General features: G+C 41.3%; 1 protein-coding gene across 3 annotated transcripts in view; it reads right to left on the reverse strand.

Moving 5' to 3' along the window:
* The window catches only part of KLF12 (KLF transcription factor 12), a 248,115-nt gene that overhangs the window by 32,987 nt on the left and 195,851 nt on the right, over positions 1–19,277 (reverse strand). For all 3 annotated transcript variants that reach the window (XM_073663972.1, XM_073663971.1, XM_073663970.1), the window contains exons 4-5: positions 11,831–11,966; positions 1,228–1,385 (exon numbers count right to left, since the gene is read on the reverse strand). In XM_073663972.1, the coding sequence (XP_073520073.1) occupies positions 1,228–1,385; positions 11,831–11,966 (294 nt within the window). The remainder of the gene's footprint in view (positions 1–1,227; positions 1,386–11,830; positions 11,967–19,277) is intronic.

Here is a 19,277-nt window from a genome sequence, read left to right on the forward strand (position 1 = left end):
TGCTATCCGTATGGTTTTTTTCACGGATAAAACATGTGCCCACTATAACTTATGGTGCTCTGCTTATGTCCATGTTTTTACACGGACCGTGTGTCCATACAAAGCACACAGGCATGTCCAGTTATTTCCGGCAGCACGGATGACAAAGGCCAACATAAGTCTATATGTCCGTGAAAAACACGTACAGCACACGGATGGCATCCATGTTTAGCATTGCAAAATATACAAGGAGAGAAGAACTTGGGATGGCGCTTCCGTTTGAATGTGGAGATCAGACAGTCCATATATCCAAATTAGATTTATTGGTTTTAAAAACAGATTTTGCTGTTCACTGACCTGCCTCCTATTTTACATAATGCATCTAGTAGTGCGGGGCTAGGTAAAATAGGAGACAGGTCAGTGAAGGCACAGTGAGCTGTCATAAGAGCATACAGATGAATATGTAAGCAGAGCACCAGATAGAGCGCCCCCCACAGGCCACCCCGTAGTAAGAGCATATCATTTTATCCAAACTGAAAGTAAAGATTACACAAGAACCACAGGACGGATTTCATCAACCAAGGTATCATTTTAATCAGTGTATCAGTGTAATGTCGCCCAACTGACAGTGTTTGTAGTTTACTGAGCACAATCCTGCTGACAGGTGCACTTTAAAGACTGATGAAGGTCTGTTGTAGACTGAAACATCTCAGTTTTTTCTGGATTTTCTGCAATTAATAAATCTTTCTAATTGAATACACTGAATGAGTGCCAAGTATCTGATCAAATTTGGACCTGTCTCTGTGATTTTCTTGCCGTCACAGAGTCCATAAAAAACAGATGCATGTGAGCAGCTGCCTAGTCTATAATGGACTATGTGTTTCATACATAGTGCTCCATGCGTGAAAAGCATGACTAGGACACGCACATGAAACAGGTGTCTGAATGAGGCCTAGGCCTCTTCTATACCAGACAACACAGAGGGTGGAGGGCTCCAGATCCAGCAAGTTTCCATAATGCCAGAGCGAGGTTTGTGAGAAAGAAGGAAGTAGCTGAACCATGTATAGAAGAATTATTTCCACTATTATTTATTTCTCAGAGCTTTATTTTTTATATGAAACAAGAATTGATAACTATCAAAGCAACAACAGCCAGCATGCTTTCACCAAACACCTTGCACACTAGTGGCCAAAAGCTTTCTTTTTTTGTTGCAAAAACCTAAAATTGATTTTGAAGACGGTACTCTACCTGTATGAGTTCTCCTATGTGCTTTCAGGTGAGAACTTTTTGTATAGACCTTGTTGCATCCTTCAAAATCACACCTGTGTATTCTTCTTCTCCTTGAGTCTGGAGATTCCGACCTTCGCTGGCGTCTTGTACTTTCAATACTAAACGGTGAGACTGAGCTGCAAAACAGCAAGACGTAAAAGGTCTAAGAAATAAAGTGTAAACACTAAAGGTAGCTAACTTACAAGTGGATCTACAACAATAAAAGTGGATCTTCTCTGATCCAACTAGGGTGGGATTGAAAAATCAACCATTTCAATTATGACCCAAAAAAAACCTGAAGTTCATCCAGTGAGTCAATAAGACCCATCACTGAAATATCTATTTTATGTAATTATACTAGCCTGATACATTTTTCATTTTCTTATCATTCTGGATATTTTTTTTTAAATCATGATAAATTTGAAATGCAGCAATGACCCATTTTTGTCATAAAGTATAATGTATATGGTAACATTCATTTAATCCAAATTCGATTAAAGAGGTTTTCAGAGCAGTTTCTTGGTGTAGCAAAAAAGCGTGAAAAATGAAAAAAAAACACAAACACACACTTACCTACCGTATATAGTATTTTTAAGTAGTAGTAGTAGTAGTAAACGACGTAGTATACTGCGTCTGGGTGTCAGTCTCCAGTAGGCATACACGCCAGAAAATGATGAACGACAGAGCACATGTTCACTCTGTCAGCACCATTACAGTCTATGGCCCCATCGGTGCATACGCCCAAAATCCATTTTGTGGGAAGTTTGGACGCAAGCCCCGATAGGGCCTACAAATGGTGCTTTAACGCAATGTGAAAGCAGCCTTAGGTGTACAACCTTACGGTGATGGGTAAACCACGGGAGTCTGTTTATAATACCATTGTCCTTAGGCGCTGAATCTTAAGGCACTTGTGTTTTTCCTGAAGGCATTGCTCCTATGCATGTAGGTGTGCAAGGTAAGGGGTCACATGGCTGCAATGTCAGGTGGATGACACATCACTAACATTTACAAAAAATATGTAATCCTTCTGCTGCCAAGATTGACTACAGAATGTTGGCCCGTGACAATGAAAGACATGGCTGTCAACTACATGCACAACGTTCTCATGACAGAACTTTTAAGATAACAAGTCCAAGTCTCTATCAGGATATCTGTGTGCACAGGCAGAGCTGCATGAAGTCTGGACTATCTCTCTGTGATGCATAAAGGTATAGGGGTTATAGATTTAGCCATCATAACGAAGTACTGGCTCCAAAAGATACTCAAAGGCCTCTTAAGTGAGAATAAACCACTATTATAAATGGCCAATGATCCCCTAATCCTCTGTGGAGGTCACAGTGAGGCTTTATCAGGGGTTTTCACCCACACATGGAAATTTCAGGAATGAATTCTGCTATTTGGTGATATAGTCACTTTTATTGTATAGAATACCAACCTACTCACTAGATTATTATTATTATCATTATTTCATACTGCATTAATTAATTATATGTAACTATTATATGTAACAATTTATATTGTTCCATAAATCATTCATATTTCTTGAGCCCCGCATGAAGAGGAAAGGGGGTGGGGGTCACCAACCAGATTATTGTTACCAGGACTAGTGCATTTCTGAATATTTTTCAAGTGCTTTTAGAAATGTCTTGTCTGGCTATTTTTGTGAGATATAATAAGATTATACAATTTAGATATGTGACCAATGTTTTTGTGCAAGTCCTTCTTGTGTGTAGTAAGCTTAAAGTGGTTGCCCACTATTTTGATATTGATGACACCCAACACCTGCACTGATCATCTGAAATCATTTCCGGTGGTGGACGGCTGTAAACAGTGGCTTCATACATGCCATAGTGGACGTTGCCAAAAACTGCAGCTTAGCTCCAAGGAGATAGCTGACCAACAGTTCTTGGCAAAGGCTAGAAACCAGTGTACAGAGCTTCAACAATGAACTGGTAACTAGGGTGTCTCCTCCATACATCTGTGACCTAGTCTCCCAGTACTTACCTGCACGCAACCTCCGATCCTCACAAGATCTCCTTCTCTACTCTCCTCTTATCTCCTCTTCTCACAATTGCATACAGGATTTCTCCCGTGCTTCCCCCTATTGTGGAACCCTCTACCCCAACATATCAGACTCTCGCCTACCGTGGAAACCTTCAAAAGGAACCTGAAGACCCACCTCTTCCGACAAGCCTACAACCTGCAGTAACCCTCGCTCCACCATACCGCTGCACGACCAGCTCTACCCTCACCTAATGTATTCTCACTCATCCCTTGTAGATTGCGAGTCCTCGCGGGCAGGGTCCTCTCCTCTCCCGTACCAGTCGCTGACTCGTTTTTGTTCAAGAATATTGTACTTGTTTTTTATTATGTTATACCCCTTTTCACATGAAAAGCACCATGGAATAAATGGCACTATGCTATTAAACAATAATAATAATAATATGGTATTGTTGTGTCCCAAAAAGTCCCAATTTATGAAAATGTAAAATAGTTTAAGCTGTTTGTTAAACGCCAAAAAGGAAAAAAAATAGAAACACCAGGACTGCAGCATTTTTAATAGTAACACTTCCCTAAAAAATACAATAAAGAGCTATCAAAATGTCAAATGTACACCACAATAGTAACAATAAAATTGCCAGCTCAGTACCAAAAAACAAGCCCTCAAATATATATATCTAATGAGGATATGGTTATATGTATGTGAGCGGAAAAAAATCTAAAAGATACAGCTCTCAGAAAACGGTCACACTTTTTTTTTTTTACAATGTTTGGAATTTTTTTTACTACTACATTATAAGTTTGGTATCGCCATAATCATACAGATCAATTATCAATACATGTAATTTTTAGTGCATAATGAACGCCATAAAAACAATGGAAGAATTTAGGCATTTTTCTCAGCACTTCACCCCACTCGGAATTTTTTCCTGTTCATTCAGCACAGTATATGGTAAAATGAATGATGTCACTAAAAAACTACAACTTGTTTTGTAAAAAGCAAGCATTCATAAGTCGAAGGAAAAATAAAAACATTACGGCTCTTGGAAAAACGGGAGGAAAACACGAAAGCGCAAAAACAAAATGTGCTCGTCAAGGGTTAAGAGAGATCAGCCATTTGTATTGTTATTAGATATCAGATTATATCTTTGGTCTCCTCCTTCTCTTGGCAAAAAAACTTCACATTATAAAATTCTGGTGACACGAGGCCAAGAGAACCTTCTGTTCCCAGCCGAGCATGCCAAAGAGTCATGGTGTCATCATTTCTAAAGCTGGGCTCTGTTACTCCAATACCTGCAGCAAACATGGTCATATCCATTGTATGGCATTTCATTTAGGATAAATTACCTTTCTCTTTCCTCAGATCTAATGAGAACCGGTCTCATATATAACAACTCATATCTATATTACTTGTAGTTCCTAATGAAAAGGTAAATGATAAAATATAATTCATATATTCACATGCAAAATATGTATTCATGTCTAAGCAATTTCTTGAAAAATATTACAAAAAGTTATAGTTGTCATACATGTTCTTCCAGGGATTAAAGGGAATCTGTCAGCAGGATTTTACCACCCAAACTATTTATATGTAGATGTAGCTCTTTCAATGACAAGTCCAGCAATACATGGCCAGTCTGAGCCTCTGTTACTGAGAAATCAGGGTTTCAATTGATATGCAAATGAGGCTGGAGAACTATTTATAGATCTGATACCTCTGTCACTCCAGCTCTATTCCTTGCCCAGTGCCGACTCCTCCTGCTTCACTGACTGCAACGCTGCCTGAAGTCCTGAAGTCACACAGCATAAAGGCTAGCAGTCAAGCAGAGAGAGGTGGTGCTCGGAGGGGAATAGAGCTGGTGTGACAGAGGCTTCAGATCTACAGCCTCAGGCCATGGCCCCATTATCAGTATTCGGTCAGTATTTTTTCTCAGGAGTGGGAGCCAAAACCAGGTGAGGAACAATCCGAGAAAAGGTATAATAGATACAAATCACCAATTCTGCATTTATCACCCACTCCTGAGGAAAAAATACTGACCAAATACTGATAGTGGGGCCGTGGCCTCAGTTGCATATCAGTCCAAACACTGATTCATCAGAGGAAAGGACTAGTTATGTAAAGTTATAGCTGGACTTGTCTGTGAAAGAACTGCATGCACAATATTTATTGATCATAAAAGAGAATTTTTATTTAAAGTGGAATAAAAAAATGTCTTCATTTAGCAGACTCGGTAAGAGTGTTATAACTGTAATCCATGTTCTCTACCTTTAATAACAAAAAACAAGATTAAATCTCAACAAAGGGCATTAAGAGAAATGGGCATTACCCCTCTGCCGCAGGCATTACCCCTCTGCCGTGGGCCTTCCTTTTCTTAAGTGAAAACAGAAGCAACATTGCATTCCGCATGATCAAGGTTGATTTTCTTCTAAAATTTAACATTAAAAAAATAATTTATGTCAATATTTGTTTTTAATATTAGTTTTTTAGGAATCTGGAAAAGCTTTGTGATAAACACTGCGGGAGCTGGCTTATTCAGACTCAGACTGGCCCATAGGGTAACAGGTGACTCCCCCGGTGGGCACCTGTGCAAGACCGAGGCCCCGATATGATCACTGCTTGGCACAGTACACTTTAATGCTTTACAGACAAGGGCAGCATCTTCTTCATTTAACAAACTACCCAGTTTAGTATTACGGTATATAGAAGTATAGGCAAATTTGTGAACAAAGGTGAGTTAATATTGGATGCAGCTGTACAGTGGGCCCCAGAATCCATGTCACTGATGGACCTTTGACATCCCAGCCTGACACTGGCCACATTATTTGTCATCCAGCGTCATCAAAAAATTGTGGACAAATAAGTTACTGAAGGTATTTTCACCTACAATATTTTCCTGAGAGGAATTAATTACTTAAAATGCAGCTGAGATCTACTATTTATGATATTGGTAAGAATAGTGTGAACCCTATGTGATAACCACATGTAGGCACTAGGGGGAGCACTTGCTGTACAGAGAAGTCTACAGCCAGGTGCTCCTTGCATCTGCTTCTATGAATATTAAATACTATCCATTTCTTACCAAGCTAAAGTAATAAAGGCTGTCATCCATTTGTCTGAGATGCAACGCTGCCATTTTACTGCATATTATTCATCATCTAACAGTAAGATTGAATTCTAACCAGAAGTAATGCAATTAGAAAGTGAAAATTCTCTTGAATCTCATCCGAAACATTTTAAAGTTGCAAAATACACTCAACACTGAAATTGCAACACCAAGAAGTTAAAGAAGTTGTCCACTACTTTTACACTGATGCCCCATCCGGAGGATAGGATATTAATGTCTGATCGTCAGGGGTCCCGCACCCAGCACACCTGCCAATCAGCTGCTATCGGTGCCGGCGGCGTTGGCCGGAAGTGCTTACTTGCGGAGCTTGGCCATCTAGTTCTAGTTGTATTGAATTGAATAGCCGTCGGCAAGGTTAACAGTGGATCGGCGGGGGTGCGGGACCCCGACCGATCAGACATTGATGTCCTATCCTACGGATGGGGCATCAATGTAAAAGTAGTGGAAAACTTCTTTAAAAAGAGTCGTGAAATTATGGAAATGGGACTATTGATAGACATGTTAACCCCTTCACGCAGCAGCCAGTTTCCGTTTTTGCAGTTCCGTTTTTTCCTCCCCTTCTTCCAGGAGCCATAACTCTCTTTTTTCTGTCCACATAGACATAAGAGGGCTTGTTTTTTGTGAAAAGAGTTATACTTTTGAATGTCACCATTCATTTTACCACATAGTGTACTGGAAAATGGGAAAAAAAATCCAAGTGGGGTGAAATTGTGAAAAAAATACAATTCTGACATTATTTTTTAGGAATTGTTTTTACGGTGTACATTTTGTGGTAAAAATGACCATGCAATACGATTCTCCTCATCAATACGATTACGGCGATGTCCAGGCTTTTTTATTATTCAAGTGGTGAAAAAAAAATCTGAGATCCGTAACATTTTTATTTTTTGGCCGATGGAGCTGTGTGATGACTTATTTTTTGCGGGGTGAGACAAAGCTTTTATTAGTACCATTTTGGAATAGATGTGACTTTTACATTGCATTACAGCATTTTTTTGTGGAATTGCTATGACAAAAAAAAAGTAATTTTGGCTCTCTTGAATTTTTTCCGTTTACGGTATTTACCGATCGGGTTGTTTTGATATTTTGATAGATCGGACATTTATGAATGAGGCGATACCAAATATGTATATTTTTTTAATATCTTTATTCTCAATGGGGGGTGGGGGAGTGATTTGAACTTTTAGGTTGTTTTTATTTTTTTCATATTTTTTAAAACTTTTTTTCTTTTACTGATTTTGTTAGCCCCCTTAGGGGACGTGAAGATGTGATCGTTCGATAGCATCGCTGCGTATAGCAAATATCAAGGTCTCCTTTGAAGCCTGGCCACAGTCTCCATAATGACAAGGAGAAGCTCTATAATGACAAGCACAGGGGTCATCGGCTGATGCTCTGCTCTCATAGCAAGTCATCGACAAACCACAATCATGTCACGGGTGGAGTTACTGACACGCGTGCTCGTCAGTGTGTGTTAAATGCCGCCGCCAGAGATTGACAGCGACATTTAACAAGTTAACAATTGCGGGCCGAGCACTGTTCCACCCGCGATTGTTAAGGGAAAGTCCTTGCTTTAATACACAGCCATCACCTGCGGGGTACGGGGCAGGCTCGCTGCGGGAGGACACTCCATACACCCGCTTCCGACATGCGCCGCACATATACGGCAGGTGTCATGAAGGGGTTAAATGGAAACTGTAACGTTGTACATGCAGTCTGATCTGTGGACAACATGGTATAGAGAAGGAGAAACTGAGAAGAATTGCTGGAAAAGATTCAGTATAAGGCCATGTTCACACGGTCAGTATTTGGTAATTATTTTACATCAGTATTTGTAATCCAAAACCAGGAGTGGGTGAAAATGCAGAAATGGTGATATGTTTCTATTATATTTTCCCTCTGATTGTTCCGCTCCTGGTTTTGGCTTACTATCAGAAAATACTGACCAAATACTGAACGCGTGAACGTGGCCTTACTTGTATTTTATTCACTGAAATCGCTGGTGTTTGTAGACATACGACTCCAGTTGGTGGTTCTACTTCTACTTAGTGATTCCCAGCTATCTCTGCCTGCTCAGTCATAAAGGGACGACTGTCAGTCACTGAATAGAACTGGACTCATCAATCACCGGGGATTTCAATGAAGAAAATGCAAGTTTGACTGAAACTTCATAATGCATATTATTAACATGTCTATCGATCCTGTGATTTTCAGAACGCCACAACTTTTCATTTTTGGTGTTGCAATTTCAATGTTGAGGAATGTAAATGTCTGCAATGAAATAATTGGGAGTCTGAGCATGCAGGCACTGTACTGAGATTTGCAATGCTTAAATTTGGCATTCAATCATGAGTTAGTTTCAACACAACAAACCTTTTTACATTTGCTGTGAGGGAATTTTACTCTGTAGGGGGCCTGCAGGGGCATCATACTATGTGTGGTGATGCGAGGACATTATACTGTCTGTAGGGCTAATAGGGTATTCTACCATATGTGAGGTAAAATATACTGAGGGCATTATAGTTATATTGTTTTAGTGTGTAGGGGTGCTGTAAAGGCATAGTGACTGTGGGGTTATTATACTGTATTGAGGAATGTGGGTGCATTTGTACTGAGTGGCGGTGCTGCTAGTGCATTTTACTTAGTGGGGGTGCTGCAGGGACAGGATATTGTGTGGGGGGCTGTAGGGGCATCATACTGTATGCAGAACTACTGGACATAATACTGCATGAGGAAAATGCAGGAAAGTCTTATTGTGTGGGGGAACTGTAGAGGTGTCATATAGTATGGAGGGTACTGCAGGGGTGTCAACTTTGTGGGGGGGACTGCAGGGGTGTCATACTGTGTAGGGGGACTGCAGGGATGTAATACTGCGTAGGGGGTTTGCAGGGGTATCATACTGTGTAGGGGGCCTGCAGGGGTGTAATACTTTGTAAGGGGGCTGCAGGGGTGTAATACTTTGTAAGGGGGCTGCAGGGGTGTCATACTGTGTAGGGGGACTGCAGGGGTGTCAATGTGTGGGGTACTGCAGGAGTGTCATACTGTGCAAGGGGACTGCAGGGGAGCCATACTGTGCAAGGGGACTGCAGGGGTGTAATACTGTCTAGGGGGAGTGCAGGGGTGTAATACTGTGTGGGGGATTGCAGGGGTGTAATACTGTGTGGGGGACTGCAGGGGTGTAATACTGTGTGGGGGACGGCAAGGGTGTAATACTGTGTGGGGAACAGCAGGGATGTAATACTGTGTAGGGGGGCTGCAGGGGTGTCATACTGTGTAGGAGGACTGCAGGGGTGTCATACTGTGTGGGGGACTGCAGGGGTGTCATACTGTGTGGGGGTATGCAGGGGTGTAATACTGTGTGGGGGACTGCAGGGGTGTCATACTGTGTAGGGGGACTGCAGGGGTGTCAATGTGTGGGGTACTGCAGGAGTGTCATACTGTGCAAGGGGACTGCAGGGGAGCCATACTGTGCAAGGGGACTGCAGGGGTGTAATACTGTCTAGGGGGAGTGCAGGGGTGTAATACTGTGTGGGGGATTGCAGGGGTGTAATACTGTGTGGGGGACTGCAGGGGTGTAATACTGTGTGGGGGACGGCAGGGGTGTAATACTGTGTGGGGGACTGCAGGGATGTAATACTGTGTAGGGGGACTGCAGGGGTGTCATACTGTGTAGGAGGACTGCAGGGGTGTCCTACTGTGTGGGGGACTGCAGGGGTGTAATACTGTGTGGGGCACTGCAGGGGTGTAATATTGTGTGGGGGACTGCAGGGGTGTCATACTGTGTAGGGGACTGCAGGGATGTCATATTGTGTGGGGGACTGCAGGAATGTAATACTGTGTGGGGAACAGCAGGGATGTAATACTGTGTAGGGGGACTGCAGGGGCGTAATACTGTGTGAGGGACTGCAGGGGCGTAAGAGTGTGTGGGGGACTGCAGGGATGTCATACTGTGTGGGGGACTGCAGGGGTGTCATACTGTGTGGGGGGCTGCAGGGGTGTCATATTGTGTGGGGGACTGCAGGGATGTAATACTGTGTAGGGGGACTGCAGGGGTGTAATACTGTGTAGGGGGACTGCAGGGGTGTAATACTGTGTGGGGGACTGCAGGGGTGTCATAGTGTGTGGGGGACAGCAGGGGTGTCATACTGTGTGGGGGACTGCAGGGTTGTCATACTGTGTGGGGGTCTGCAGGGGTGTAATACTGTGTGGGGGACTGCAGGGGTGTCATACTGTGTGGGGGACTGCAGGGGTGTCATACTGTGTGGGGGACTGCAGGGGTGTCATATTGTGTGGGGGGACTGCAGGGATGTAATACTGTGTAGGGGGACTGCAGGAATGTAATACTGTGTGGGGAACAGCAGGGATGTAATACTGTGTAGGGGGACTGCAGGGGCGTAATACTGTGTGAGGGACTGCAGGGGCGTAAGAGTGTGTGGGGGACTGCAGGGATGTCATACTGTGTGGGGGACTGCAGGGGTGTCATACTGTGTGGGGGGCTGCAGGGGTGTCATATTGTGTGGGGGACTGCAGGGATGTAATACTGTGTAGGGGGACTGCAGGGGTGTAATACTGTGTAGGGGGACTGCAGGGGTGTAATACTGTGTGGGGGACTGCAGGGGTGTCATAGTGTGTGGGGGACAGCAGGGGTGTCATACTGTGTGGGGGACTGCAGGGTTGTCATACTGTGTGGGGGTCTGCAGGGGTGTAATACTGTGTGGGGGACTGCAGGGGTGTCATACTGTGTGGGGGACTGCAGGGGTGTCATATTGTGTGGGGGGACTGCAGGGATGTAATACTGTGTAGGGGGACTGCAGGGGTGTCATACTGTGTGGGGAACTGCAGGGGAATAATACTGTGTGAGGGGACTGCAGGGGTGTAATACTGTGCTGGGGAGCTTTGTTTGCCTGACATCTCAGAATCCGCATCAGTCTTGGCATATTAATGGTGTTTTGCATGCCTTGTGGTTGTGTCCCTCACTCAAGACTCCACTCTAAGTGAACAGCAGACTGCTCCATAAAAGTGGCTCCTGTTGTGGGAGGCCTGTCATACACATGTACTGCTGGATCTGCATGTAATGCAACATTTCCCCTGCAGTGGGCCGTATAATTCAAATGTAAACCTAGAAGTGGGGCTCTGTTTTACAAACAGCTGCGCAGGAGAAAGCTGCACCTGATGAGATCAGAAGATTTCTGCATCAGTTCCTTTTTTAAAGTGTACTGTCCTTGTGAGACCCTTTTCAATGTAGAGGGAACCTTTTCATACAACCACACTAACAACTATTTTTAAAAGTTCATAAACTAAAAAGGAAAATGAAAATATATTATTTTCTACTTAAAATTTCTTATTCAGCGACTGTATCCATTCTCATTACAGTTACTCCCTGGTCAGTAGAGTCTCCAATTCCCAGAGGCACAGAAAACATGGTCATCACGGTCTCACTCCGAAAATATGATACTCACTCTTGTACTGCCCGTGCTATGGAAAGAGCTGTTGATCCAGTTTCATTGACACTATCTAAGGTCACATTTGGCAGGTCGTCATCATCACTATCACTTTTTATCTGTCTAGGAGACAATCCCCGGGGATCCACATGTGCTGAAAAATATAAACCAACAGTAAATATAAGGTGATGATATAGCACAAGCAGACATGTAAGGTCATGGATGAATTTGCTTTAACACATGAATGCAATAGCAAATCAGTTACCAATTTGCTATATTAAGCCATTTTTAATTTTTGTGCTTTGCTTACCTTTCCTTTTTCTAGAGAGCCATTACTTTCTTATTTTTCCGCCTACATAGTTAGATGAAACTGTTATGAATGGCACCATTCTGAATGCAGTACTGTACTGGATTTTATTTTGGGGGATCCATGTCGCTTTTCCAGCCTTTGAGCCATCAGTGATGAGGAAACCCCTTATATTTCCATTGACAGAGGATGGACCGGAGTGGACACTTGTTTTTTTGCGGGATGAGTAGAAGTTTTTATTGGTAGCATATTGCAGTACATAATATTTTTTGATCGCTTTTAAGGCTAGGTTCATATTTATCCTACGCTCTACTCTGAGCAATGATTTATATTTTTTAAATAATTAAAAAAACCTTGTAACGTTTCCTTTACACTTCTCAAATACTTACCATAATACTTTGTGTTGGTACATCACATAAAATCTCAACAAAATACATTTCAGTAGGCCCCCGATGCTTACCGTTTCGCACCCTGCAAATGCGATGTGGGGGATGAGAGCGAGAGCATGGGGCGACAGACACCCTCGCCATTTCAAAAAATTTAAATGCTGCTGTCAAAGATTGACAGCGGTATCTAAATGGTTAAACAAGAGGGATCAGAGCGATCATTGGTCACTGCTGTTAGATGAAGGTGTTGGATGTGTTGGCACCTCAGTGTATGAAGTGGCCTCAGAAGCTCTATACCATACACCTGCACCCATCCTGTGATGTACAGCATATATTAGTTACATGTTTTAAGGTGATTCAGCTAAGTATCATATTTAAACAGAATTTCTAGCCCCTCCACTCATCCTCCTATAAGTGTCATCTTCTGGTTTCCACAGAAATGCCACTGTTCAACCCCGAGACTAGAAGAGACTTGAACTGCAAGACGACCTGCTCTTTCACCCTTTAAGGACCTAGACATTTTTAGTTTTTGCACTTTTGTTTTCCAAATAAGTTGAAATATTAAGAAAAATAAATTCCACCATTGTTTTTTGTGATGTTTTTGTGGTGTTCATTGTGTGGTACAAATTGGTGAGGTCAATATGATAACAGTCATACCAAACCTGAAAAACTTTCTTTAAATTTCAGAGGTTAAAAAAGAAACTTGTAAAAAAGTTTTGTTTGTGTAGCCATTTTCTAAGACCTTTTAGTATTTTTTTTATTTTTCCATCCATAGAGTTAAGTTTTTTTGAACGCCGAGCGTACATTTTTATTGATACTTTATAGGGGTACATCTGAAATGTGATAGCTTAGTATCATATTTCATTAGGGAAGTGCGGTGACCAAAAAATGGCAATTCTGGTATTTTGATTTTATTTTTTGGCGTTTGACATTCGGGTTAAGTAATTTATATTTTGGTAATCAGACTTTTTAAAGACACAATACCAATTTTTTACATTTTTTTAATCTTTTATCTATTTTATACTTTTTTATTTTTTAGCTTTTTGAAAACATATCTTTTTAAGTTTTACTCTACTTTTTTATTCCCCCTAGGGGATCGAACCTGCACATGTTTGATTGCTTATACTATATACTGCACACAGTATTGCAGTATATAGTGAAATGCAGCTCTCCTATGAAGCCTATGTAGCTGAGCTTCACAGCTTCATCAGCTCCCCTTGTTTACCAGTTAACCCTCCGTCACATACAATAGACCTGACAGGCACATCTCTTTTACTTTCATTTCTCCTTCCTCACCAGATTGTGAGGAAATCCCCTCCCTCCAGGTAGTCTCCTGTCTCTAGCAGCTCTGTGAAACCTCATACCACAGTTGGATTGCAGAGCTTCAGGAGGACAGATATAACTGCGCTAATCTCTCAGGCTCATTGTATGTGAACACGTCACACTCAATAAGGTTGGTATTTTATGTTTTTATTCATCACAATTGTTTATTTAGCTTGTTTTATGAATGTATAGCACAAAGTGTGAGGATATTTCATAGAAATAAGGCAGATTAAAAAAGAAAGTGTGCTGCTCAGGCATATACAGTAGTTCCCTAACACATATTCCTTCTCTTGCTTCAGATTATCTGCTGAAATGGAGAGGAAAATGTACAATTTATCAAAAAACCTTGATGTTGAGGAAGTAAGAAACATGCTGTTAGATGATGCAGACCCCACACTGAATGAGGATTTAGGAGAGGAAAGCGAGATTGATTCTCATGATGACGTGGAAGTATGTGAAGTGGATTCTGAAACAGAGCAAGATGGTGACAGTGATGAGGATGAAGATGTAGAATCTTATTATATGGGAAAAGATAAAAAAAACAATGGAACAAGAAGCCACTCCAGAAAAAACGTAGGGAAACTCAAAACATTATTACTCACCTTCCTGCAGTTATAGGAACTGCAAGTAATGCAAAAACTGCAGTTGAATGCTGGAATAGTTTATTCACAGATGACATTCTGGACTCTATTGTCACATATACCAACCAATATATAGACATTATAAAGGACAAGTTCATCTGCAACAGAACCATCAAGGCCACAGATGAAATAGAACTGCGTGCTTTTTTTGGATTATTATACCTTGCAGGAGCTTATAGGGCAAATAGACAAAGTTTGGAGGAACTTTGGAGTAAAGATGGGGATGGAGTTGAAAAATTTGGCCTTGTTATGTCCATAAACAGATTCAAGCTTCTAATTCGTTGCCTTCGGTTTGACGACAGAACTACCCGAACCGAACGTAAAACACATGACCGACTTGCTCCAATTCGTGATATATTCCAAAAATTTGTTGAAAACTGTAAAAAAAGCTATTGCCCTGGGGAGAATCTCACTATTGACGAAATGCTCCCTGGTTTTCGTGGTAAATGTGCCTTTCGTCAATATATTCCATCAAAGCCTAACAAATATGGAATAAAAATGTATGCCCTTGTTGATGCCAGTAAGACTTACACTTACAACCTGGAAGTTTATGCAGGAAAACAACCAGAAGGTCCTTACTGTGTCAGCAACAAACCTAGTGATGTTGTAAAAAGACTGGCTGAGCCCTAATTTGGATGGGGTCGCAATATAACAGCTGACAATTGGTTTTCAAATTGTGATCTGATTGATTATCTGAAAATGCAGAAGCTTTCATATGTCGGAACTGTAAGAAAAAATAAAAAAAAATTGCCTACACAGTTTGTAAGTGTGAAAGGGAGACAACAGTACGGCAGTATGTTTGCATTCCATAATGGAAAGGTTTTGGTTTCCTATGTACCACAAGCAAAAAAAATTGTACTTCTTCTATCAACACTTCATGATGATGATGCCATCGATCCTAGGATTAAGGCACAAAAAAAAACGGAGATAAATACATTTTATAATGCAACCAAAGGGGGTGTTAATACAGCTGATCAGATGTGCTCAACTTTCAACGTCAGCAGAAACACCAAACGCTGGCCAATGGTCATATTTTTTGCTATGTTGAATTTGGGTGGTATAAATTCACAAGTCATTTACCTTGAAAACAAGCTTGAACCACTCCGTAGACGATTCTATCTGAAAAAATTGGCCCATGAACTAGTGCTTGGAGAGCTACGCAGGAGAAGTATGAAAACAATCGGTATCCCCTCTCGCCTTCAAGTTCAGCTCAAAAGATTCCACCCAGAAGATGATAGTGAAAATTCACCACCTGCACCACCTCCCAAAAGAAGGAGATGCACCACCTGCACCACGGAAAGCGGAATCAGAAGGCTTTCTAATTATGAATGTCACAAATGTCATAATGCAATCTGCCTGACACATGCAAAAATGATGTGTAATTCTTGCTCTTTGCTCTGCAAGTGTAATTTTTCTGGGGAAACTTCAGGATCTAATTCTGATTGAATATGTGTTTAATAGTACTTAAGGTACCTTAAAATTAAGTTTGTTTCCATAAATTTTCTTTGTAGAGTTTTTTGACAGAGTCGAACTGGGGACTATTTGGCGGGAGTTTTGAAATGTTTGTATTTCAGAGTTATTAGTTTTATGTTAAGTAAATGGGGTTTTTTTGCACATGATTATGTGTAGTCTCTTTTATTACATCCCTATGAAGGCCACTGATCACTTTTAGAGCACTGAAATTGCAAACATTAGATATTATAGGTATTTTTCTAGCCTGCGCCTGACAGTCACATTGCATGTGAACTCGTTAGAACCGATATTGTATGTGACGGAGGGTTAAATGCTGCCGTTATTGATTAAAAGCAGCATTTCAATTATTAATAACAGATACATGCCAGCTATGCTGCACAGCCGGAATCTGCCTGGAATGAAGCAGGATTCGCTGCTAATCCGCTTCATTCAAGCCCATAGCAACTTATAACGAAAATATAAGTCATAGGTCATCAAATGGTTAATTAGAAAGCAGCATCATGTGCACAGTCATAAAATTCTGATCCCACAGTCATAAAGGTGAGATCAAACATCGTGGTCAAGTGTAAAATCATGCGTCATAACTACATGACTACACATAACACTTTTGAATTATCTCTCTCTCTTGTATATACAGTCTTGGCCGATAGTTTTGGCACCCTTGAAATTGTTCCAGAAAATGAAGTATTTCTACCAGAATATTATTGAAATTACACAAGTTTTGCTATACACATGTTTATTCCCTTTGTGTGTACTAGAAAAGCACAAAAATATGAGAAAAAAAGGCAAATTGGACATCATTTCACACAAAACCCCAAAAATGGGCCAGACAAAATTGTTGGCACCTTTCCAAAATTGGGGTAAACAACTTTGTTTCAAGCATGTGATGCTCATTTAAGCTCACTTGTGGCAAGTAACAGGTGTGACCAATATGAAAATCACACCTAATACCAGATGAAAAGGGGAGAAGTTGACTCAATCATTGCATGGTGTGTCTGTGTGTGCCACACTAAATATGGAGAACAGAATGAAGAGAAGAGAACTGTGAGGACTTGAGAACCAAAATTGTTGAAAAATATCAACAATCTCAAGGTTACAAGTCCATCTCCAGTGGTCTTGATGTTCCTTTGTCCATGGTGTGCAACATAATAAAGAAGTTTACAACCCATGGCACTGTCGCTAATCTCCCTGGACATGGATGGCAGAGAAAAATTGATGAAAGGTGGCAATGCAGGATAGTCTGGATGGTGGATAAGCATCCCCAAACAAGTTCCAAAGAAATTCAAGCTGTCCTGCAGGCTCAGGGTGTATCAGTGTCAGCGCAAACTACAGTGAATGACAAAGACATGAACAGTCTATAATTTTAAGGGTAGGTTAATTTTAACATTGAGAGATAGAATATCTCAAAAAAAAAATCAAGAAAATCACACTGTAAAAATTTGATAAATTTATCTGCATTTTGCAGTGAGAAATAAGTATTTGATCCCCTACAAACCATTATGAGTTCTGGCTCCTACAGACCAGTTAGATGCTCCTAACCAACTCGTTACCTGCATTAAAGACAGCTGTCTTACATAGTCACCTGTATAAAAGACTCCTGTTCACTGACTCAATTAATCAGTCAGACTCTAACCTTTACAACATGGGCAAGACTAAAGAGCTTTCTAAGGCTGTCAGGGACAAGGTCATAGACCTGCAAAAAGCTGGAATGGGCTACAAAACAAAGAGTAAGACACTGGGTGAGAAGGAGACAACTGTTGGTGCAATAGTAAGAAAATGCAAGAAATACAAAATGACTGTCAATTGACATCAATCTGGGGCACCATGCAAAATCTCACCTCGTGGGGTATCCTTGATCATGAGGAAGGTGAGAGATCTGCCTAAAACTACATGGGGGGGGGGACTTGTTAATGATCTCAAGGCAGCTGGGCCCACAGTCACCAAGAAAACCATTGGTAACACATTACGACTTAAAGGTTTAAAATCCTGCAGTACCCGCAAGGTCCCCCTGCTCAAGAAGGCACATGTGCAGGCCCGTCTGAAGTTTGCCAATAAACACCTGGATGATTCTGTGAGTTATTGGGAGAAGGTGCTGTGGTCAGATGAGACAAAAATTGAGCTCTTTGGCATTAACTCAACTCGCCGTGTTTGGAGGAAGAGAAATGCTGCATATGACCCAAAGAACACCGTCCCCACTTTCAAGCATGGAGGTGGAAACATTATGTTTTGGGGTTGTTTCTCTGCTAAGGGCAGAGGACTACTTCACCGCATCAATGGGAGAATGGATGGAGCCATGTACAGTAAAATCCTGAATGACAACCTCCTTCCCTCCGCCAGGACATTAAAAATGGGTCATGGCTGGGTCTTTCAGCAAGACAATGACCCAAAACATACAGCCAAGGCAACAAAGGAGTGGCTCAAAAAGAAGCACATTAAGGTCATGGAGTGTACTAGCCAGTCTCCAGACCTTAATCCTATAGAAAACTTATGGAGGGAGTTGAAGCTCCGAGTTGCCAAGCGATAGCCTCAAAATCTGAATGATTTAGAGATGATCTGCAACGAGGAATGGACCAAAATTCCTCCTGACATGTGCGCAACCCTCATCATCAACTATAAAAAAAACGTCTAACTGCTGTGCTTGCCAACAAGGGTTTTGCCACCAAGTATTAAATGTTGTTTGCCAGAGGAATCAAATACTTATTTCTCACTGCAAAATGGAAATAAATGTATCTAATTTTCACAATGTGATTTTTTTGATTTATTTTTTGGATATTCTATCTCTCAATGTTAAAATTAACCTACCCTTAAAATTAAAGAATGTCTTTGTCAGTGGGCAAGCTTACAAAAACAGAAAGGATCAAATAATTATTTCCTTCACTGTATATGTCGATATTTGAATGAAATGAAACGCTGTGGCAGGAGACCAAGGAGGACCTCACTGCTGACAGAGACATTAAAAAGCTAGACTGCAGTTTGCCAATATGCATGTGAGTCAGCCAAAATCCTTGTGGGAAAGCGTCTTGTGGACAAATGAGACCAAGATTGAGATTTCTAGTAAAGCACATCATTCTGTTTACCGAAAACAAAATGAGGCCTACAAAGAAAAGGTAAAAAAACACAGTACCTACAATCAAATATGGTGGAGGTTCAAAGATGTTTCAGGGTTGTTTCACTGCCGCTGGCACTAGGTGCCTTGCCTCTGTGCAAGGCATCATGAAATCTAAAGATTACCAAAGGATTTTGAATCGTAACGTAGTGCCCAGTGTCAGAAAGCTGGGTTTGCGTCTTTGATCATGGGTCTCCCAGCCAGACAATAACCCAAAACATACTTCAAG

The sequence above is a fragment of the Phyllobates terribilis genome, unplaced genomic scaffold, assembly GCF_046119375.1.
Source record: "Phyllobates terribilis strain yellow unplaced genomic scaffold, ASM4611937v1 Scaffold_2__4_contigs__length_985480577, whole genome shotgun sequence".
NCBI lineage: Eukaryota > Metazoa > Chordata > Amphibia > Anura > Dendrobatidae > Phyllobates > Phyllobates terribilis.